This window comes from Camelus ferus, chromosome 16 (genome assembly GCF_009834535.1).
Source record: "Camelus ferus isolate YT-003-E chromosome 16, BCGSAC_Cfer_1.0, whole genome shotgun sequence".
NCBI classification, from domain to species: Eukaryota; Metazoa; Chordata; class Mammalia; order Artiodactyla; family Camelidae; genus Camelus; species Camelus ferus.
In genome coordinates this window covers 47,223,281-47,246,681 of record NC_045711.1, presented here as the reverse complement: position 1 = coordinate 47,246,681, position 23,401 = coordinate 47,223,281, and the positions used below count along the sequence as shown (strand labels likewise).

At 52.5% G+C, this 23,401-nt stretch overlaps 2 protein-coding genes across 2 annotated transcripts; one reads left to right on the top strand and one right to left on the bottom strand.

Annotated features, from left to right (window-relative positions):
- Positions 1–64: 64 nt before the first annotated feature.
- On the bottom strand, positions 65–4,900 carry PRR15L (proline rich 15 like). Its single transcript, XM_032457852.1, has 2 exons — positions 4,652–4,900; positions 65–1,242 (listed from the first exon to the last, which is right to left on the bottom strand). Exon 2 carries the CDS (start codon positions 1,216–1,218, stop codon positions 916–918), a length of 303 nt encoding a protein of 100 aa, XP_032313743.1. The 5' UTR covers positions 1,219–1,242; positions 4,652–4,900; the 3' UTR covers positions 65–915.
- A 9,226-nt stretch (positions 4,901–14,126) lies between these two features.
- On the top strand, positions 14,127–23,043 carry CDK5RAP3 (CDK5 regulatory subunit associated protein 3). Its single transcript, XM_006176394.3, has 14 exons — positions 14,127–14,233; positions 14,460–14,505; positions 16,303–16,434; positions 16,714–16,814; positions 17,191–17,239; positions 17,901–18,079; positions 18,389–18,525; positions 18,705–18,849; positions 19,208–19,318; positions 19,737–19,815; positions 20,414–20,502; positions 21,869–22,074; positions 22,445–22,616; positions 22,705–23,043. Exons 1-14 carry the CDS (start codon positions 14,228–14,230, stop codon positions 22,768–22,770), a joined length of 1,518 nt encoding a protein of 505 aa, XP_006176456.2. The 5' UTR covers positions 14,127–14,227; the 3' UTR covers positions 22,771–23,043.
- The last annotated feature ends 358 nt before the right edge of the window (positions 23,044–23,401 follow it).

The window sequence follows — 23,401 nt, the reverse complement described above, 5'->3', positions numbered from 1 at the left end:
CTTACATGAAGGGAGTAAAGGCCTGAAAAACAGCATCTCAGTAAATGCAAGACAAGAGCATAAATAGTTTCTCTGCTTTTGCAGCATTGTTTATTACAAAAAGAGAAAAACCTACAATTATTTTTTTTAAACAAAATTCAAGGCTCCAGGACTCATCTCTGGGGCTGATCTGTCTTAAATACTAGTAGGGGGAGGAGGGGTTGGAGAACTGGCTGCTTTTAGCTCCTGCCAGAGCTCTCCCACCCCCTTTCGAGTTTGGACCCCTGGGGACAGTACAGCTTCCCTTTGAGGGTATGTGCGGGAACCTGAGGGGTCCCTCATCTGGCCTTCTGCAGGGTCCCCTCCCCGCTGCACTCGTGAGGGCAAAGTTCCAGGAAGTTTCCCACTTGAGTTAGTAGGTGAGCTCAAGTTCAGCACCTCCGCCTCAGCTCCAGGAAACCACCCACCATCACGTGGCTTCTGGAAAATATACTCTCAGAATTGACCCAAGGAACAGTCACAGGTAGAGAAAGAGAGGAGGAGCAGCAATTCAAACTCACCCTTGACCCTGTGCCCTGGGAGGGGAGGCGGGGAGGTCTGTCCGGCTCCTCCTCTCCACTCCTTGCCTTGGCCACCTCCCTGCCGGTGTTGCCACTGCTTTGAGGAGGGCTGTCCTTCCTGAGTGGGACTTTTCATCCTTGAATTGGAGTGCCTTTGTGTGTGGTGGGGGAGGGTGGGAGGGCCTGGGATCTCTCAGGCCTTCCAGAAAGCTGGAGCACATAAATACAAACTTAGAACCAGATATTTCCCGCCAGCAGGCTTCAACTACCCCATGGTTTCAGCTGTGGCCAAAAAAGGCCAGCGTGGCAAGCTCCTGTCTCAGATCCGGCTGATGGCAGGGAGCGAGGAGGTGGCTAGCATCCTCCTTGGCCCCCTTCACTGTCCTTTGCCCTCCCTGTCATCAAAGAGGTTGGAGTTCTCCGCCAGCGTGGCTCGGACTTTTTTCTTCTCCTTGAAGCGGCCCGAGTTGGAGACTTTGACGTGTTTGCCCTTTGTGCTCTTGTCCACAATCTTCTCCAGGCGGGTGTTAAAGTGGCTGTCAGGGTCCCCACCGTCAGGCCTCGGGGGCTCTGCGCTGCCCTCAGTTTGGGCATAGGTATCGGGGATCTCATATAGCACCTTGGGAGTGGATTTCTTTTTCCGGAGGAAAGTCAGCTTCCACCAACCAACTTCGGTCATGGCGCTTCCAGACCTGAGGGTGCTCTACAGGAATAGGGGTTGGGGAGAGAAAGGGGTCAGTGGGGAGAAGGGGCAGGTCGCTTGGAGCAGCCTTTTTAGTCTCCTAACCAGGGGCTCTTTTAATAGCCAGGATTGAAAGAGTTGAAGGAGGGGCCAAATGAACCCAGGATTCAGGTAAGTAATGTGATATTTTTGGAAAATATGAGGAGAGAGAGGGTCTGGGGAAGAGGTGGCCAAGAAAACACCCACGGGGAATCCATCTGAGCCAGGTGGAGGGGACAATGGGACAACCACACACCACTGTCATGCAGCTTTGAGACTCCAGGCCTGTCAGGGCTGCAGGAAGGTGAACAGCCTGCCCGGGGCACACAGCAACCAGGCCTTGGACACCTTCCCCAGCTCTTCCCGCTACACCTCCTGGCCCTGCTACCAGAAGTGGGCAGATACCAGCTGGTATCAGATGGACAGAAACACTCTGAGCATTTTGCTTGGAATTCATTACGAAATTAAATATTTATGTTGTTCAGAGTAATCTGGGCTTCCCAGTGATGACCAGCGGGACTAAAGGAGCAGCTGGGTTTTTTCTAACGGGGAGGAACCTGAGACTGAGAGTGGGAGGTCCTGGCAACTGTTCCAGCCTCATGACCTCTGGCAAGTTGTTTCTCTGGACCTCATTGTCCTCCCCTGTCCCTTCCAGCCTAACATTTAGTTCTAATGTTAATCTCTGCCCACGAGGTAGGCATGCTTTGCACGTAAACCTTATGGTAATGTAATAATTACTGAGGGATGGCTCCCTTTCACTGTACAGCTTCTGTGAAGACAGGGGTTTTAAGGGGATCTGAAAATTTGAAAAGAGGTCTGGGGGAGCCAAGAGGTACATGTGGGATGTGGTTATCACAGGCTGGATCCTCCATAAGGATACCCCACAGAGGTGGGGCAGGCAGGCTGAAATCCACAGACGACATGATGAATCCTGACACAGATGAGGCCTCACCTTTTACTAAGTTCCACCAAGTTGCCGTCTGAGCTAGTGGAAGTTCTGGCAGGAGAAGCTGCCTGGATGTCTCAAGAACAAGAGACAGTAGACTAAAGGAATTAAGATCAATGACAGAGCAGGCAGAGTGACTAGAGATGGAGACACTTCCAGGCCTGGAGAGGTTGGTGGTCTGGTTCTCAGGACCCTGGTGTGGGCTGAGAAGGTCCTGAGGAAGAAGGTACAGTAGTCACAGTTCACCAAAAAGCGAGCTGGGCAGCTGGCCCAAGCCCAGGCAAGTGTATCACCTCCTTTTAAAAACTGACGGTCTGAACTAAATTTTCTAAAAAGACCAGAAAGAAATCTGACAAGTAATTAACACCGGTTTTTGTTGTGCAGAAGGAGGAGGAGATATTTTCTCCTCCCTATTTATCTGATTCTCAGATTTTCCATATTGAGTATGGATTTTTTTTTTTTTAGAGGGGGAACATATCAAATTCAGGAAAAATGAAAGCAGGATGCTGACCTAGGCTTGAAATGATCTGAGTGCCTGCATCCATGCCCCCTTGCTGTTGTGGTCCCCTGTCGCTGCATACACCCATCTCCTTGCCCAGAGCACATGCCCAGGGGATTCCTTCCCACCTCTTTGTCCAGGAAGCAGATCCCACCTTGTCCCACGAGCTGAACTCAAGTAACAAGGGACTCCCAGGGAGATCTAGTACAGCTCCCACTTAGAAAGTGAAGGAGGAGTGAGTGGTCAGATAAATACTTTTAGGGCACCCTGGAGAGGTGAGCACTGAGGGGACAGCCTGAGAGCTTTGCTTTGGCAGCCTGCCCCATCTGGGCTTAGCACAGCCTTGCACGGAACTTGGTGTTCCAGAATGGGTTTCTGGAAGGAGCTGTGGGGAGGGCCAGGAAGGAGGGACGGGGCACTTGCCTGGCCTGTGGGTGCCCCAGTTGCCACCTGGTCTGGGGCAAGTCCCACAGCCCCACCACTGCCCATCCAGGGCTGCCAAGGAACTTGGGGAGTGGAGGATTCAGCTCTTGAATGACAGTAACCACCAAACTGCCTAGCTCCTTGAGACAACATGAATTCTGCTTATGCCGGTTAAAATATACCCGCTTTCACAGGTATTTGAACTTGGCATCCACTCTCCTTGGAGTAAAGGGAGCGATAGATCACAAGGAACTTGTCAGAAAACCACAAAGAGAGGTTGGAATAGCCCTGGGACCCTGCCCTGGGGCCTTCACCAAGGCACCAAGGCATCGGTGCCCTTGGCTCCTGGCCTTGAACTCTGGTCTGTCCAGGATGTTTTTCCGCCAGGCCTTACTGTCCTTTCTGTCCAGGAGGACATGTGAGCACATGTAAGCCCTTTAGGCAAGCCTGACCTATGCAGTCTGTTTGCAGAACAGATACATTAGTAGACTACTCTTTGTTTTACAAAATAACCCAGCTATAAGATTCTTTTAAATAGTGAACTACCCCTAAGATAGTATAAAATCTGATTTGCTTCAGAAAAAAAAAAGATATGCGAACCAAACTTTCCAGGTATCCAAAGTTGCAAAGAGCGAGATGCCTACAACTGCATATCCAGGCCTAATCACAGGAGGACTGGGGGGCCGGGGGAGGGGAGGTACTTGGGGTTTTGAACAGACCTAGAGTTTGATCTGCTTGTGCAGAGCCCTGAGCAGGCCAAGCTGAGGGCTGGGCCCTTGCCCTGGGGCCTTACAATCTATGGGATGATAGGAATCAGCCCTGAGGATGCCAGCTACACCTCCGTTATTTGCACAGCTTGAGAACCCACAAAGGGCCTTGGGACAGCCTGTCACCACCACCCCCATCCCGCTGCCTGTAGTGGTCAGCACCTTGGCATGCATGTGGGCACCCCAGGACAGCCCCCACCATGTCAGCTGGATTCTGTGCGCTGCTCTAAGAGCCTCGCCCAGGCTGGGCTGGGCCCCTACTGAGCTGGGACAAGTTAACCATTGACTGGGGCGGAGGTGGAAGAGTGGAAGGGGGTTGAGGGAGCAAGTCAGCTTCTATGTCGTAAGACAAAACCCAGGACCCCCATCTCTCTGCAGGGTCCCTGTGGTGCTTCTTCACTCTGCATAAGACTGCGGTACCCTGGATAGGACAGGGAGATGTTCCTACCAGACAGCCAGAAATGTCCTCCAGGCTGGAGGGGGAGGAGGTGGAAGGCCCCAGTTCAGCAAGAGTTAATAGTGAACTGCTCTGGAGTGAAACTTTCCCAGAAGGAGCTCTGCTGGAGGCCTGGATTGACTCCAAGAAGCCAGTGGGATGAGTTGAGCTCTGCCTGCCCACCTAGGGGGAGATGGGGGCCAGCAGGCATGCCTGGTTCCCCCTTCCAGCTGGGCTTGTCAGCCATGGAGGCAGAACTGGGTGCCCTGACAAGTCTGTGCTTTCTTTGGTTTCCCCACCTGCCCACCCTCCGCCTGTACCTGTAATCCCGACTGCTCCGGGCTGGAGGCGAGAGCTTCCCTAGAGAAGGAGCTGAGTGTAGGAGCTGCCCTGGAGGGAGACTTGGGAGGTGGCAGTGCCTCCGGGGTGCCGCGCCAGGCAAGACTCAGGCCAGGACAGCTGGGTAGGAGCAGCTGTGTGGCAGGTGCAGGAGAAACAGGTGCAGGAGCGGTACCTGCTCTGTTGCAGCTCCAGGAGTCAAGGTGAACCTGAAACCCAGCCCCTCCCGGCTAAGTAAACAGAAGCAGGAGCCGTCTTGGCTGATGAATATTCATCACCCCAGAAATCCAATCCCAGCGCCCCGTACCCACCCAGAAGCCAGGGTCCTCCAGGGACCGCCTAGCCTGGAGGAGGAAATCCCAGGGGAAGTCTGGGGTGGGAGGGGGTTGCGGGGGGAGAGACGTGGGAGCCTCTCTCCTCAGTTTCCCCCCTCTCAGGTGCCTGGTTGCACCCCACCGCTACAGCCAAGGTCAGCCCCACCCATTTCATGCCCCAAGGAGGCCAGACCCCTTTCCAGCATGAACTGCCACCTGGACTTTGCCCCAGGCACAATTTGGAAAGGGTTAAGGGCCGCTGCTCCCGCTGGCCCGGGAAGGATGGGGTGCACTCAGTTCCTTTGAACTCTGGAGTCGAAACCGGTCCCTGGTTAAACTGGTTGGCAGACCGGTTCCCAAGCTGTCTGCTCCCACCCTAAGCCTCAGGCGGGTGCTGGGTGGGGGGCTGTGGTTCTCCTGACCTGAAGGGCTTTCCTCAAGATCTCCCGAGGGGCAGGGGCGGGGGCATCAGCCCCTCCTTAGGCCAGGCTCTCCAGACCCAGTACAACCTCAAGCACCCTCATCCCCTTCTTCTCTCTCGGAGAGGTAGGCATCGGGGGCCTTGAAATCTTACCTTCCTCCACGGACTGGGTATGTGTGTACGTGAACTGTGTCATGTGCCAGGCTCGGAGCAAGGCACTGGGGAGAGAAAAGACATATAATTACCCTTTCCCTGGCTCTCCCTCCAAGTTACATTTTAAATTCTAACTAACCAAGTCTCAAACCTGCCCCATCATCACCAAGCCTGCTTCTACCTGGCTCAGTTTCTCATGGCCTCTTAGGTTGTGTTTGCCTCCATCTTATTTAGGGCCCCCTGCCCCCCAGCCTCAGGTGGACAGTCCTTCAAAGGCTCCCCATGGTCCATACAGGGATCCAATTGGCCTGGCCTTTCTGGGATGGGGCCCCTCCAGCCTCTGCAGCCTCCTCTCCCAGCCCTCCCTGAATGCGCACATTAGGCCTTTCTCTGCCTTCCATCCTGGGTACAGAGGCTGCTGGAGAAGGTGAGATTAGGAATGGCTTCCCTACTCCCTGTGTAAATCAAGACAAACTCCTATTCATCCCTCAAAGCCTGAATCAATATGCCCCCTAATCCACCAGGAATTTTCTTGTTCCTACAGGGCTTATTCACATGCTTCTATTAACCATGCTATACACCATGACTGATGATATATGTACACACACACACATATATGTACATAGATAGTACTGGCAATGATATAGTTGTGTATTTGCCTTCCTTATAGAATTTTAGCTCCTTGAGCCCAGAATTATCTATCAATGATTCAGACCTTACATAGTAAGCACTTAATGCAAGCTTTAAAACGCAAGTGAGAAACAACAGTATTGTCTTTAAGAAATTCTTAATGTAGCCAGTTGCCTTTGTCCCACTCTCCCTGGGGCAGGCAAATGTGAGAGAAAACCCATTTATTTCACTTCCTGTGGTTTTAGCTGCAGCAGACTTGCTATGAGGTTATCACCTCCCCGGGGGTCTATGTGAATTGAAGATATTGTTTTGTAAGTTTCCCCTGCCACTCTGAGAGGTATACACAGTTGTCCCAGGAAGGCACCCACAGCTTTCTAGATCTGTCACTTTCTCTGAAAGCCTGGTCTATCTGAGAGTGGAATGTCCAGCCCAGAAGACATCAGGAGAGGCTGAAAACTTACAGCTCAGGTCTTGGGAAGCTCCTGGAAGGACATTGGGAGAAGCACTAGCCCAAGGGACAGTAACCAAGGGCCAGCTCACCATTTCCATCTGTACAGGAGGGGGCTTGTGCGGGAAGCACTCATTCTGCCCACTCCAAAATGTAGGCCTCTCTGATGTCCACGACCCGGGGAGGCGCAGAATCCTGCTATCTCAGCTCCACACTTGAGAAGGAGCCCCAGTGGGCAGGATTCAGTGGACACCCATGTGGCCAGCCCTTCCAAGAACGTCACCAGGTCCAGGTGTGGTTGTGGAGGCGCCAACCCCCTCCCCGTCCTGGGAGGGACCAGCCTGGAAAGTCAGGCCCAACCCCTGACCTTTGGGAGATTTATTTCCTGGAGGAGCAGGGTTGGGAGGGGAGTTTGAGATAAGGCTAGAAACTATGATTATCCCTGAAACAGATTACCCCCACAAGGATGATTTATTGCTTTATAGTACTCTCCCCCTTTTAATGCACCTTCTTAAAACCAGCTCAAGTATGATATTCCATATACAAAGATGCAATGTGTGCATTTTCAGAAATTTGTCCTTGTTGAGTCAAGCAAGTAAAATACACCTGCGGGAGCCCCCAGGGACCTTGGTGCCCTGTTGGGGAACGTGGCCATGGGGCCACATTGGATTACAGGTCTAATCTGACCTGACAAATCTTTCCTATTTTACTGATCTCAGCTCAGGGATTAGATCTAATCTCCAGGGATATTTATTTCCCAAAGCAGGGGGAAGAGGGGGCTGCCATTCTCCTCAGCACTCCCCCTTCTCTGGGAGGCCAGGCAATAGGAGATCCTGGGGGTCCCCCAGCCAGGTCGGTGATAAGCGAGGCAAGGCCAAAGATTGGTTTGTGGGGGCTACACCAGGTGCAGCTGGAAGGCGGGCAGAGGTGGGTCTGAGGTGGGTGTTGAGGCTGCCATTGGAGAGGTTGCCACTCGTCCCTTCAGGGAGCCCTCAGTGGGCAGTGGGAGTATAAACAGCCAATATTCATGGGAACTGGGTTCCAGAATCTGCTCCAAATGTTCCACACGTGAGAACTCAGATCCTCTGAGTGTGTTCACCACATTACAGCCCGATTAGCAATCGTCCATTACTCTTTGTGTTAGTTACCTGTGGCCACTGTAACAAACTACCACAAACTCAAAGGCTTTAAACAACAGAAATGTATTCTCTCACAGTTCTGGAGGTCAGAAGTCCCAAATCAGTTTCACTGGCTAAGGCCAAGTTGTTAGAGGGGCCATGATCCCTCAGGGACACTCAGTTCCTTGCTACCTTCCTTGACTTGTGGCCACATCATTCCAATCTCTTCCTCCTCCATCTTCACATCACCATCTCCTCTTCCATGTGTCTAATCTCCCTCTGCCTCTCTCTTACAAGAACACTTGTGATAGTATTTAGGGTCCACTCGGATAACCCAGGGTGGTCCCCCCTCATGGCAAGATCCTTCCTTAATTACATCTGCAAAGACCCTTTTTCCAAATAAGGTCACATTCACAGTTTCCAGGGATGTGATGTGGACATCCTGGGGGGTGGCGGGGAGCATTTTTGGCCTGCCACACTCTTTGTTTTGACCATCTCTGTATTGTCAGAGTGTGGTAGACAATGAGTGTGCCAACCAGATCCCCTTTGAGGAGGGACTTGCTGCCTTCCTCAGCTGTCAGCCTCCAGCTGTCAGCAACTTCAGGGCCTGCCTCAGCTGCAGAGAGCCCCTCTCCCCAAAGCCTGCCCTTCTAGGGCAGCCTGCAGCCGGGATATGAAGTCCAGCCATTTCAGCCCCAGGAAGGGCACTTGGAGGGCCAATACTCAATCCAGATCTCCCCAGTAAACTCCCTGGCACTTTCTCAGGCCTGCATTACAGGTGGGTTTCTCCCTCTGCCCAATCCTACTTCTGTCTGCTTCCTCTCGTAGGAAGTGATCCCTAGTCAGCATCTTGCCCCCAGACCTTCACCTACCTCTGGTGAACATGACCTGAGGCACAGACAGGCATTTTAATACTTGCCAATATGATGGGAGCGAAGTCGTAATCTTTGTGCCTTTGTATTTGCATTTCCCTGGATTGAATAGTGTCCCCCCTAAATTCATGTCCACCCAGAACCCCAGAATGTGACCTTATTTGGAAATAGGATCTTGGCAGGTGTAATTAGTTCAGCTGAGGTTAGGTTAGGGTGGGCCCTCAATCCACGGACTAATGTCCTTATAGGAGGAGAGATACAGAGACACGCAGGGAGGACGCCATGTGACGACAGAGCGGAGGCTGGGGCGATGAAGCCACAATAGCAAGGGATTGTCTGCAACCACCAGAGGCCAAGCGAGAGGCACACAACAGACTGTCTCTCAGAGCCTTTGGAGGGACTCAACCTTGCTGACCCCTTGCTTTTAGACTCCTGGCCTCCAGAACTGTGAGAGAACATGGTTCTGATATTTTAAGGCACCTAGTTGGTGGGCATCTGTCCCAGCAGCCCTAGTTAATGACACACCTAATTTCTAATAAGACTGATCATCTTTTCATACATGTATTGGCCGTCTGGGCTTCCTGTTCTCTGAAAGGATCCTTTCTCAATGTAGAAAGACTTCTCCACCTGCCCATAGGACGCAGTAAAACAACACAACTGCATTTATGGGTTCCTGGACTCTCTGCACAATTCTCTATCTTTCCAGGCATCTGCTGCCTATGGGTTGGGAACCCTGGTCTATTGTATTAAATTTCAACCCTTTGTCATGGACCTGAGGGTTTTTCATTGTCTCACCTTGCCAATCTCTTCAATCTAATTTCTCTCCACTCTTCCCATAAACATCTCAGACTCCCACAATAAACTTCTTCTGGAACAGCCATGCTCTCTCTCTTATCTATGTGCTTTGTGGTGTTATTTACTCCCTGTTTCTAGAATGACATCCATCACTTACACTCCGCCCCTCTCTCCTCTCTCTTCTACTGCAATCCCCTTCCATCCTACAAGAATCAGTTCAAGTGGTACTTCCCTCAGGAGCCTGCTCTGATGGTTTTCCACCCCCTTCCCACGCCTTTGCCCTGAAATTGAGTTGGCTACTCCTTCCTTCTGTTCCCTGAGCACTCTGAGCATACCTCGTGTTTTGTTTGTACTGATTTTTTTAAGCACTGACTTTGCATGAGCACAGTGCTGGGCTCTGGGCGAGCTGTCATGGGACTTAGAATGTGGTGAGCCCTTCACAAATCATACTGTCACTTGCTTTGAGGGCTGGGACTATGTTTTCATGTTAAGGTCCCCAGCATCTTGGCAAATAGTGCCTGGCAAGTGGAGAGTACCTAACATTGAGCCATATGGGAAAGGAGGCTGATAGATGGAGCATTGGGCTGTGGACTTGGTTTCCCTCCCCTTGGAAGAGCAGATTCCCTCCACCTGCCATGATGGGAAGGGTGAAACAATAAAATGCAGTGGCATCCTGAGAAGATGACACCTTGGACCCAATTCACAAGGCCACCCAGTGAGTTGTTTTCCCCAAAAGACTAACAAAGGTGAAGGGATGAGGAGAGCATGGCTGGCCAGGGTTTATGGGGCAATTATTGGCCCCAGAGCACAACCCAGCTGACTGGCCCCTCATGGGCTTTCTGGCCTGTGCTTAACTCATGAAGCCAACCAGCCCTGATGTCTTCACCTTGAACTCTCCCCTCTAGTTCAAGTGACTCCAAGTCCTGAGCTGTAGAGGGAAGGGTGAGGAAAAGAGCGGGGAATACATAGCCCTCTTCCCAGACCGAGTGATCATGGTCCTCACTCACCACTAAGTGCCTTCCTGCACCTGCTGCACCTTCACTCCTTCCTTCCTTTACAAGCATCCACCAAGCACCTGACACTCCATGTCAGGTGTCACGCCAGGTGCTGGAGTTACAGAGATGAACTCTGCCCTCAAGATGCTCACTGACTAGTTGGGGAGATAGACTGAAAAAAAAACCACCCAGAGGTCACACTGCTAGCAGCAAGAGCCCCAGCTGAGAATGCTGAGTTTCCAGAGCTTTCAGAGTCTCCAGCAGGCAGATAGATACACACACACACACACACACACACACACACACACACACACCCTACAGTCAGTGTGGCTGTCAGCAAACACACAGAAGACGTGGACCATAAAGTAATAAACATATGGATTATCTGAATGTCAAGAGGAAACTTCTTTTTTATGGCCATGCCAGGAACATAAGCCATGGGCCTTCTTGCCCTGAATGGGGCGTGGTAATAAAGAACTTTGGAAAAGGGCAGGGACTACAAGGGTGGGGGTTCTAAGTGCCTGGCCCAACAACATGGAGAAAGTGGGAATCAGGCTGAAGAGGAGGGAGGAAGAGGCCCTCGGGCGGGAGGCTTTGGTGGCTGAGCTGTGTGAATGGAGGAGGTGGGTCTGCAGGGGAAATCACATCCCTCGGAGAAGAGCGCAGGCTGGGGAGCCAGGCAGGCCTGAATTTGAATCCCAGCCTCAGCAACCACCAGCTATGATCTTGGACAAGTTAGTTAACTACCTAAGCTTTGGTTCCCTTGCCTTTAAAATGTGGCTAATAACAGTACCCACATTTCAAGGTTGTTGGAAGGATCAAATTAGATAAGGCTTGTAAAACATTTAGATCTACCCTGGCACGCGACGCGTGACTATCACTTAATAAGCAAGTTAACAAGCACCACAAAGGATGGCGAGGCAGCCTGAACACATAGTACCCTGGGGCTCTGTACTTTCCTGTCCAAAGCTGCCACAGGCCTGCTCGCTCCTCCCCATCTGCCTCTGTGCTGCCTGCCCCTCCCCCAGACAGCATCCCACCTGCTAAATCAGCAGAGAATTGAGAGATTCCCAATTGGAAGCCCCCTACATCCTCTCCTTGCCACCTTCCAGATGATGGTGGCCCCAGGGACCTCGATGCCCTGGATGCCAGACCACTTGTGTGCTTATCTGCCCATCAGCCTTGAGGTGCTCTATGGCCTTGGAAAAGGACAAACGGTGCAGATACTGTGCAAAAACCACACTCCTATGCTCTCCGAGGCCACCACCCTCAGGCCAGCAGCTGGGCAGAACTGTTCTCAAACAGCCTTCTGTTCCACGTGAGTCACCCGGGGCACTGCCGGCTGGGGAGGTGGGTGGAGGTGAAGTGCCCGTGGTCTGCCTCCACCAACTCACCAGGGCTGGGCCTCCAGACTCACCCTGCCCTGCCCTGCCTGTTGGTTCAAGGAGGAGAGATGCACCTTGAGGGTGGGGCAGGGCCATGCTTCTTGGGATGTCCCAGGGAGCCAGGAGCACATAGTTGGAGCCCAGAAAGTGTTTGTTTAATCATGGGGGAGCCCCAGCAATTCCTACAGCCTGAGTCAGGACTCTTAAGATCGGAGCCAAATTCCCATGAGAGAGTCCTGAGGAGGCCCTTAGTTCTGCTCTATGAGCCATTTTTAGGGAAGTCTTTCAACCATTCTGTAACAATAATGATTAATGTTTCATACACAAACACAGAGTTTGCAAACAATGAGAAAATGTATGAAGGGAGGAGGGTATAGCTCAGTGGTAGAGCACATGCTTAGCACGCACAAAGTCCTGAGTTCAATCCCCGGCACCTCCATTAAAAAATAAATAAAAATGAATAAACCTAATTACCTCTCCCCCAAAAAACAAAAATAAACAAACAAAAAAGAAAATGTATGAAAGCATGCCATAAACTATAAAGAGTTATGTACATCTAGTATGTTTATTTATTTAAGCCTGTAAATAGGAATACTCTAAGATAGTCAGGGAGGAAACTGTGGCTGGCAGAGAGGTTATGGAAATGGTCCAAGATCTCACTAGGCAGGAATCTAGGTCTTCTCACTGTCCTATCACACCATGCAGCTCAATAAAAATTTATTGAGTCCCAAGTAATGCACTAAGGCAGAGGTGGAGGGGTCATTTGGAAAGAACCAGGCAGAGCCTCCTGGGGGAGCTAACAGCCTGGAAGGGGAGAGGTGCACACTGGCACACCCAGCCCTGGAGTTCCCCAGCCCATCTTCTCTCTTCACCCTACCAACTTCTTGCCCAGTCTCACTTGCTCCCTCAGCTTCAGCCAGCACCTGGACCACAGATCAGTCAGCCCGTGCTCTCCAAAGCTGTATCCCCAACTCCATGGCTTCCCTGAACTCCAGAGCTATAGACCCAAGTGCCTCCTGCACACTTTTCACCTGAGGGAGGTCTCCCAGCACCACCAACCCTACAAGTTCAAAGCTGACATACCATCCCCCTCAACCTTTGGCTCAGCACCCTGCATCCCTGTCTTAGATGGGGGTACTCCCATCTAACCACTTAGGTGTCATCCTTGCTGTCCCTCTCCCCCACCCACACAGCCGATTGCCAAGTCCTGTCCATTTTCCTCCAAAACACCTTTCAAATCCGGAACTTCTCTTCCTTCTCGTGCCTCTGTCCCAGGTCAGGCCCTAATCTAGCATAAAAACCTCCTGATAGTCTTCCTGTCTCCAGTCTTATCTCCCACACTTCCATCTTCTTTGCAGCCAATCTGTACAGGTCCCTCCCTACCTCAAGCCTCAAACCCTTAAACCTCTCCAGCGGTTCCTCTCTGTCTGCCAGTGTGAAGTCCAAGTTCCTTAATGAGGATATAAGATACGACCCTTCTGCCTTTAAATCTCTTCTCCAGTCACTCCCTACCTCGTACTTTCCACTGGACAGAGGCTGGCCTTTCCCTGCAGGGTTGGCATCATGAGTGCCAGACCTATGCGTGCCCTCTTGAAATCGTTCATATTTATAAACAAGGGGCCCTGCATTTTCATTTGGCACTGGACCCTGCCAATTATGTTGTCAGTTCCGGCTGCTTGTTCCCTGCACCTCTCTTGCAGTCTGTGGTCTGCAAAGCTTTGTCTGTACTCTCCTCCACCCGGAACACCCCTCTCACATCGCCCACTTTCTGCAGCTCTTCCTTTAACACTCAATTTAGGTGTTATCTTTGAGTCGCCTCCCTTGACCCTCCTCCCTCCCGTTCCCTTCCCTAATCACACAACACGTAGCAGGTGCTCAACACTTGTCTATTAGATAAACCGAATGAGATGGCAATGTGTGACAAGAGCGACAAGAGACCTCCAAACTAAGATCGATGGACTGTAAAGCAAGGCTAGACAAGAAGGCGTTTCTAAAGACCTGCAGGTCGCCCAGCGAGGCGCCAAGACCCTGTCCGCAAACGCGCTAATCCTTGGCGCAGAGGGCTCAGTGCCTGCCAGGCTGGAAGCGGCAGGGATCGGCTCTCGGGCGCCGCCTGCCGCGAACACGCCGTCACTGCAAGCCTTTCCTGGCGCCCCTGCCCCTCCCAAGCCCTGAGCCCGCCTCGCGTCTCCCATTGGCTGTCTCCTTTTCTCCCGCCCCTCCAGGGCTCAGCCACTAGGAGCCCCGTGGTGGGTGGGGCTTGAGTCCAGGGGTGGAGCTCGCGCCCCGATTGGCTCTGAGGAAGCCGGTGACGTGGCTCAAAAAGGCCAGTCTGTGCCTGAAGTGAGGCTCAGCCACACAATCGCTGAATTGGTGATAGGCGGGGCAGGTCTGGGTCTCTGGCCGGAAGCGGAAGTGGAGGGACGATGCAGGTCGGGGGACAGGAGCTGGGGAAATGGGGGGCTGGCCTGGGACCCTCTGGACTGAGTTCAACCCGTCCGTCTTTGACCTGCTTTTCGGGGCTCCCTCCCGGGCTCAGCCTTCCCCGGCCGGTCTTGCTGGCCCCGCAGGGTGGCTGTGGGGTCGGTGAAATGAGCGCGCGAGTGGCACGTCCCTTCCCAGCGCTCACGCCCTGTTCCCCGCCGTCTTTCCTGCCAGGACCATCAGCACGTGCCCATCGACATCCAGACCAACAAGCTGCTCGGTAGGAAGGGGCGCCCCCGCTCAGCCGACTGAAGGGGGAGGCCCGGTCCTTTGCCCCCTGTCACCAACAGCTGGAGCCCAGACATCCCAAGGTCTCTGTTGAGGCGCTGACCACTTGCCCTGTTCTATGCCCCCATCTGTGGCCCGACCTGCCTCTCTAAGAGGAGCGGGTCTGTACCTGACCTGCGTTTTCAGCTTCAACATTTATAACATGTGTTGTCAGTCATATCGTTCAGGCGCAGAGAGGGTAAGGGCTTACCTTAAAAATGGTCAGCTGTTGAATGATCTGAAATTAGAATCTAAGTCAGGCTCCAGCATCTTATGCTTTTTTTTTGTTGTTTAATGCCAGAAAGAAACCTCTTTTTTAAAACTTCCATCTCCTCTTGATTTTAGGAAGAAGAGGGACATAAAACCAGTTGGAAATAAAAGACTTTTTTTTTTTTTTAAATAAAAAAAACTTAGTGGCCAGGCCATCTCCCTGCTGTCTCTATCTGGTTTTACATACCTCCTTCCCAGTTCAGAGCCAGGGAAGGACTGCTTGATTCTGACCCGTCCAGGGCAAGTACACAGCTCCTGGATTTTTAAATCATCATTGGATTAATTGATTTGATGCTGGGTTTGTCATTAAGGTTACATATGTTTAACTGCCTCATGCCTTTGCTTCTTCTGTGACATCTACGGAATTTTTCTTGGTGAAGATTTTAGAGGAATACAGCAGAGGGAGTAAACTGGTAGCTAGAGTGGGACCCCGGTGTTTGGCCAGTTGGCAGATTTATTAAGATGGCCCCTTAGTGAGCTCCTTTAGCTTCATTTCGAATTTGTCCCAGCCCTTCAGCAGATGTACATTCTTGATGTATGTGCTTGTTATTGGTCATGAAAAGGACCAATGGAACCATAATCATGCACTGAGGGTCTCCTCTGTACCAGGTGCTGTTTTATGTAGATGGCATTGTGAAAATGAGGATCACTTATAACTTCTTGAGCCCTTGCATGTGCCAGGCACAGTGCCCAGTATTTTACCTTCATTCCCTCTAGTACTCAGTATCTTTATCATACCCATCTTACACGTAGGGAAACTGAGGCACAGGGAGGTTGAGAGACTTGCCAAAGAAAGTTGATAATTAGAAGCCAGGATCTTCTGACCACAAAGTCTAGCTCTTAGCTCTCTCCTACTGAGGAAATGTGCAGGGTTCTCATCCACCCACACCCTCTACTAAAAACACAAATCTGGGCCCAGAATCCAGGAGGTCAGTAACGTTGGTATACATGTGTGCAGGATGGTGTTTCACTGGTAAGAACAGACCAGTGTTACCTAGTCTTTAGGGCGCTGAAGGTATTAGGGGCTTTGCAGGCGTTCATTCATCTGGTCCTTGGCATAATCATCTTGTATTTTCCATTGTCATGGTTAATCCCAGCCCTGAGGAAGTGGAAGTTGAATAGCATTCTCTGTCAGTAAGAAAGATATAATTACTCATAGAAGCAAAAATACTGTGGAGAATTTAGAGTGGTCAAAAGTGGCACTTTGATGTCAGGACGAATGTAAAGTTTTTCTTTATCCCGGTGTCGAGGGAGTTGCTCTATAAAAGTCACACGGCGGATGAAGTCAGGTTGCCAGAGTCTGTTTAGCCCCAGGCATCCCTTTGGGTCTGTCTTCATTCCCATCCTCCTGTGACCCCCCGACACCTTACCGGATATGAATATAACTCTTAGCCAATGTCTTAGCCTATTTCACTTGAATCAGTGATGAAATTTTGGTCACGTGAATGGGAATGCGGTGATTTGGGTGTTTCTCATGCAGACTGGCTGGTGGACAGAAGGCACTGCAACCTGAAGTGGCAGAGTCTGGTGTTAACCATCCGAGAGAAGATCAATGCTGCCATCCAGGACATGCCGGAGAGCGAGGAGATCGCCCAGCTGCTCTCTGGGTCCTGTGAGTGTTTAGGGGCTACATTACTGGAACCCCCCTCTTTCCTGGGGTAGTATGTATCAGCTGGGCTGCTTCCTTTTGTTTAGCCACAGGACTAACCCCTAAAGAAAGAGGGATTTTTACTTGGGGGTATACGCGCTGGTTTCCAACACAAAGTAAGGAAGGGGAGGGCTGTGCCTGCCAGAGTTACTGGCATATTCACGAGTCAGCCATGTGTGTTGGCCAGAGTGGGTGGGGAAGAGACTGTAATCCCCAAAGTCTTTGCTCTTCCTTGCTTTCCAGACATTCACTACTTCCACTGCCTAAGAATCGTGGAGCTTCTCAAAGGCACTGAAGCCTCCACAAAAAATATTTTTGGCCGGTACTCCTCACAGCGAATGAAGGCAAGTGTGGGCGACAGTGGTAATGTGTAGCTGGAGACGTCTGGACCACGGGGTCAGAGCCCAGTCTGGTCTCTCTGAAGATCCACTGGAGATGCCAACGTGGAATATTTCCTGAACTTTCTCTGTTTCTCCATAGTTTATGCCAAAAGCAGGTCCTGCCCCTGGGTGTACATTTTCAGACCTGCTGCTTTGGGGAATCGCTCATTGGTGCCACACTCTTAAAATAAAGTGGGTGGTCCAGCCAGAATTATGAAGAAGGGCAAGGAGTTTGTGCCTGATGTGATGCAAAGAGTGGGAGAGCCTCCCCAGTTGGGGGATGGAGCTGGGATGCGGCTGCTGAGTGCTGTTCCGGCTCACTTCCCCTTTCTTTTCTTAGGACTGGCAGGAGATTGTAGCCCTGTATGAGAAGGACAACACCTACCTAGGTAAAGTGGCCCCACCTGGGAGGCCCAGCATCCATGGGGAAACCCACTCCCTGAGTTCTGAGACCCTGGGCTTCTGGGAGGCACAGTCCATGTCGGGGAAGAGGCTGGGATGTAGATGATTGTGAGGTGGGAAAAATAAATCCCATGAAGAGTGCTGGGAGGAGGACCGCCACCGGGCAGGTGGCATTTGCCGAGCCTGACCGAGCAGGTGTAGGGGGGTCTTCCACCGCTCACCTCTTGATGACTCACTCCCTCTGCTACCCTGAGCCGAAGAGGCACGGGTTGTCCTGGGGGCCATGTCAGATGCCTGAGAAAGTAACTAAAGGGCCAGCTGCAGTTTGGGTTGTTTTATAATAGTATAAATAATTATAGTAGTTAATATTTACTGAGCACCTACTAAATGCAAGGAATTGTACTTGTGTTTTATAAGGATTCTCTTCCTTCAATCCTCATGATACACACTATTGTCCCTGTTTTATAGAAGAGGATTGGGCCAGAGAGGTTAAATGACTGTCCTGGGATGCACAGGCAGGAAGGGGAGGAGCTGGGAGGCCAACCCTGTGCACTTTGTCACCACGCTGGGGAATATTTGTGTGAGTCCTTGGGGCATGCCTGCCTTATGATGTGGGAGCCTGGGGTGAACTTCCTGGGCCCTTCTCAGTTGAACTCTCCAGCCTCCTGGTTCGGAATGTCAACTACGAGATCCCCTCACTGAAGAAGCAGATCGCCAAGTGCCAGCAGCTGCAGCAAGAATACAGCCGCAAGGAGGAGGAGGGCCAGGCGGGGGCCGCTGAGATGCGGGAGCAGTTCTACCACTCGTGCAAGCAGTACGGCATCACGGTGAGCCCCCGGCATCATGGTGCGGGCATCGCGGTGAGGGCGTCCCAGTGAGCTGGCATCATGGTGAGCCAGTGTCACGGTAAGCCGGCATCACCGTGAGCTACCGCCGGGGAGGACAGACACCCGGGGCCTCTGTCTGTCTTCCTGGGCCCAACTCCTTTGCTTCTGGAAAGGGCTTCCCTCTCAGCCTGGTTGTGCCCTTCCTGGGCCAGTTTCTTGCCGATTGCTAGTCTTCAGGCGTTTTCTTTAATCTATTGGTCTCTGCTTCCCACCACCTGTGTCTGAGCCCACCTCTTCGGTCCTCTCTAGGGGGACAACGTCCGGAGAGAACTGCTGGCCCTGGTGAAGGACCTGCCGAGTCAGCTGGCCGAGATCGGGGCGGGGGCCCAGTCCCTAGGGGAAGCCATTGATCTGTACCAGGCCTGCGTGGGGTTTGTGTGTGAAAGGTAATGAGGGCTTCAGTTTCTCCTGAGCCAGGGGAGAGTTCACCTCCTCCCCCCGTCTGTGCTCTCTTCTCCACTTGAACCTGTGGCAGCCTTGCCCACTTGCCCTGATGGCCCAGGCTGAGCCCAGCGCTGGCTTCACATGTGGGCGGCAGGAGGGTCACTCGTGTGCTCTGTTGCAGCCCCGCAGAGCAGGTGTTGCCAATGCTGCGGTACGTGCAGACGCGGGGCAACTCCACGGTGTATGAGTGGAGGACCGGCTCGGAGCCCTCGGTGGTGGAGCGGCCGCACCTTGAGGAGCCTCCTGAGCAGGTGGAGGACGACGCGGTAAGACAGGCCGAGTGAGAGCCGCTTCCTCCCCTCAGACGTGGTCCAGGTCCAGTTTGAATCCAGAGTCCAGAGAGAAGAAAGGGGTATTCCTGTGAGAAGGCCCTACTTCTTTATTTTTCTGGCTTTCTTGAGACCAGGGAATAGATGAGCATTGAGGAGGGCCAGCAGGCGGGTGGGCTCTGAACTGGGATCGCTTCAGTCCCGTGAGCTCTCTGAAGATGGGCTATCCTTTGGGAAGCTTGGAGGCCGTTCCAGTTTCCACAGTGTGCTGGTGCTCCCTGCTGAGGCGGCTGAGGCCTAGGGGAAGGCCTCGGGGAATTGTTTTCTGTGAGCTAACACTTCTTTCCCCTTCTAGATTGACTGGGGCGACTTCGGGGTGGAGGCGGCGTCTGAAGGGGCTGACTCTGGCATCTCTGCCCAGGCTGTGGGAATTGACTGGGGCATCTCCCTGGAGTCCGACTCAAAGGTTAGCATGCCCTCTTGGTCCATCTCTCTGAGGACTTCCTGTGGTTGCTGCTTTGGTGATAAGAAAAGTATTATCTGTCTTTAAAGGCATCACTTGAAGTTCATAGCTCTCAGACCAGGTGTAGTCCAGAGGGAGACAGAGTTTCCGTAGTGACAGATCAGTGTTTTGACCTCTTTCTTCCAGTGTTTGGGGCAGGTGTGAGGGGATCGGCAGTTGGTACCCACAAAGCAGGGATGAGGGTAGCAACTTGCGTGGGCCCACACTGCCATCTTTGCCACTTCCGTCAGGGCTGCAAGTCCTTCATATGGTTGAAATGTGCCATCGCTGAACTTATTATTGAGGGCTTTGGTTTATTCTGGCTCCCTTTGCTGGGAGTAAGTTCTCCCTGCACCGCTGGGGTCCTTTGCTCTTTACCTAGGAAACAGGGGGTGATGAGATAGACTGGGGAGATGATGCCGCTGCTCTGCAGATCACAGTGCTGGAAGCCGGAACCCAGGGTGAGTGCACGGTCCCGGCAGCCCTGGCAGGGAGTGCCCCTGTGTGTCTAGAAACAAAAAATGCACTGCTAAGATTGGACTTCTTGAACATTTACCTGTTTTTTTCAAACTCTCGTTGATGATGGGATGGAGGGGGATGGAGAGAGGGATGGAGAGAAGTTCTTAAAATTAAGTCTATAAACCCTCAACTTTTTGGACACTGAATGAGGGTCTGCTGTTCTCTGCCGGGGGCGGGAGGCGGGGGCAGTTTGGGGGAGGTGTTTCCAAGTGCGCTGACCTACCCCTCTCCCAAGCTGAGAGGCTGTAGCCATGATCGCAGCCACTAGAGGGCAGTGCAGGACGGGACTTCACGCTCACCAGAGGGGAGGAACTTGCCATTCTTTGGAGCTCAGCTCTGTGGTCCTCCTCACAGATTGGGGTCAACTCTAGTGCCTGATTAGGGCTGAGACATGTGGGAAAGGGTAACCCCTCCGACTTGGGTTGGAACAGGAAGTGGCTTTAGTGCAGTCTGTGCCCATGTTCACCCACCAGGACTTCTCAAACTTAAGGGTCTTCTCCAGCCCTCAGCAACTTGATCACTTCTCTCTCCTCCTGGCAGCTCCAGAAGGTGTTGCTAGGGGCCCAGATGCTCTGACGCTTCTTGAATACCCCGAGACCCGGAATCAGTTCATTGATGAGCTCATGGAGGTACCTTTGTCCCCTGGGTGACGTGGGGGGAGGCCTGGCACCAGCATAGGCAGCATCATTCCAGACACCTGGCCTGACCCTTCCTGTATGCATGAAGGACGCTGAATGCTTTCCTTGTTCTGGAGCAGGGGCTCACATATCAGGATGCCCCCCTCCCCCGTTTGTCCAACAGTGTTAATCACGTACCTCCTAAGCCCCTGGTACCATCTGTAGGGGCTGAGCAGCGAACAAGACAGTTAGAGTTCTTGGCCTCATGGAGCTTACACTCTAGTGGGGAAGGCAGACAAGAAACAACACAAATAAGTAAAATATGTAGTATGTTAGGTGTTAACATCAGTGCTACGGAGAAAAAGAGAGCCAGGGAGGGAGATGGGGAGTGCTGGGAAGGGCTGTGGTTTTCTCTTGGTGGTCAGGGAAGGCCTTATTGCGAAGGTGATCCATAAGCTGAGACCTGCAGGGGTGCATAGAGAGCCAGGCCCATGTCAGGCAGAAGAGCTTTCCAGGCAGGGGGCCTAGCTGCAGGGGCATTGAGGTGGCAGTCTGCCCTGCACGTGTGACGAATAAGGAGGTGGCCGTGGCTGAGCAGGGGGCTGGGGGAAGGAGAAGAGCTCAGAGAGATGAAGGGAGTCGGAACTGTGGCTTTTACTCTGAGGGAACTAGGAGGTTTGGAGTGATGTGTTCTCGTTTGTGTATCATCCCTATGGCTAAGATGTCCTAGAGTAAGAGGCCAGTGTTCTTGGACCTTCTTTGTGGGACTGGGAAGCTGGGGGCCTTTGTTAATCTCTGGGTCTTCTCACTTCTTGGTGGCCTGCTGGCTGGGGAGGCCTCATGAAAGGCCTTGTCCTCACCAATCCAGTCCAGTTCCCTCTCTTTCTGCCCAGCACCCCCACTGCCAGCAAGGGGCTATAGGACGATAAAAGGGATCAAGTTTCTTTGGTCGAATAAGAGTGACAAGACATGTGGCTGGTTCTGATTCTTCCTAGCCTTTTCTTAATCCAGGGCTTCTCAAACATGGACTCCTGTTCCCTAAATCTCATTCTTCCTGTGGAGAGAAAATATCTTCACTGGGGCAGAGACAACCCTTTGAATCTCTGCATTGTAGTTATCTGACCCACAGGCTGGGAGGAAGGAGAGGGGTCTGTGGTGTGGTCAGGCTTGAGATAGCAATGGGGGACTGAAAGGTGGCAGGGGAGGCTGCCCCAAACTCCCATGTGATAATTGGTGAGTTTCCAGCAATAAAAGTGTTCAGAGAAAGTAACTCCACAACTAGAGGCTAACACTCAGCTTATTCTTCATTTTGAGCAGTCTGAGGGCCTAGCTTCTGAGTTCTTTTCTCGGTTTGAACCAAATCCTCTTCTGTCCTCAGCTCGAGATCTTCTTGTCCCAGAGAGCAGTGGAGATGAGTGAGGAGGCAGACATCCTGTCCGTGAGCCAGTTCCAGCTGGCTCCAGCCATCCTGCAGGGCCAGACCAAAGCGAAGATGGTCACCATGGTGTCGGCGCTGCAGGATCTCATTGGCCGGCTCACCAGTCTTCGAATGCAGCACCTGTTTATGATCCTGGCCTCACCGAGGTCTGGCTTTCCCCTTGATACTGGGCTGTTTGAGGGCAGGACCCTGCCATCTTGGGCATCCCTGACCTTGTCTCCTCCTCTCCATGACCCCTTAGACCTCATCCCTACCTCCCATAATGGCACCATCCCAACCGGGGATGGGGGTTCTCTTTGGGGCAAGGTGGGATGGTTTGATGTGGGCAGGCAGAACCTGCTTCCCAGGTAGGATAGGGAACCGGAAGTGGTTTTCCTTACAAGAAAAGATTGAAGGATGCGGAGGCTGAGAGCCAATTAGACACTTGGTTTCCCGGGGCTCACCTTTTCTAACAGTTGGACAGGGACGCTCAGGTTGCACAGTGACACCAAACACTTACCTGAGTGCCATGCCCAGGTATGTGGACCGAGTGACTGAGCTCCTCCAGCAGAAGCTGAAGCAGTCCCAGCTGCTGGCTCTGAAGAAGGAGCTGATGGTGCAGAAGCAACAGGAAGCGCTTCGGGAGCAGGCAGCCCTGGAGCCCAAGCTGGACCTGCTGCTGGAGAAGACCAGGGAGCTGCAGAAGCTGGTGAGCAGAAAGGCAGACCTGCCCGGTCCCCACAGAGCTGAGGCCCCCTGCCTCTGCCTCCCGCCCACTCGGTATCACTGTCTTTCAGATTGAGGCGGACATTTCCAAGAGGTACAACGGGCGCCCCGTGAACCTGATGGGAACCTCTCTGTGACACTGATCCCCGTTCTTCCTGCCAGTCTTCTCAGCCTTCAGGACAGAGGAGGGACTGACAGCCAGGGACCCCTCCCGACAAGAGGCCAGGCCAGCTGGAGGATGGAAAGCCCCTTGATGGAACCATCACCCAGATGGTGACCTTGGCACTCGCTGTAGTCTCTGCAAGAAGCTGTCTTGGTTGGTCCTGTGGCCCATCAGCCTGAAACCACAGCTTCTGCTCCTTCTCGTTATCTAGTTGGACTTAATAAAAGAGGAAAGGACCCTTGCTTCACTACTGATAGTGACCTTCGCTGGGCCTGGAATTGAGGCCGTGCCCACATTTCATGGGGTTCTTGATCCTGTGGAGTCTCAGGTTGGAGACTTTTCCTCTCTGCTCCTGGTGACAGGGAGGACCCCAGATTAGAATCTACAAATGGCTCAGCGAGGGACTCTGGGGTAGCTGAGTCAGCTGGGCCTCATTCTTTCCATAGCCAGGCCCAGACTGCCCCACTCAGGCCGGAAACCCAAGGGGAGCAGTCAAGTGGCAGCCTCGTTGGAGCCAGCAAAGCTGTATTTTCCTTTTAATCACAGCTTACCTCCAGGCAGAGGGAAAATGCGGTTTGGGGAGGAAGGGTCTGATAAACAAGGTG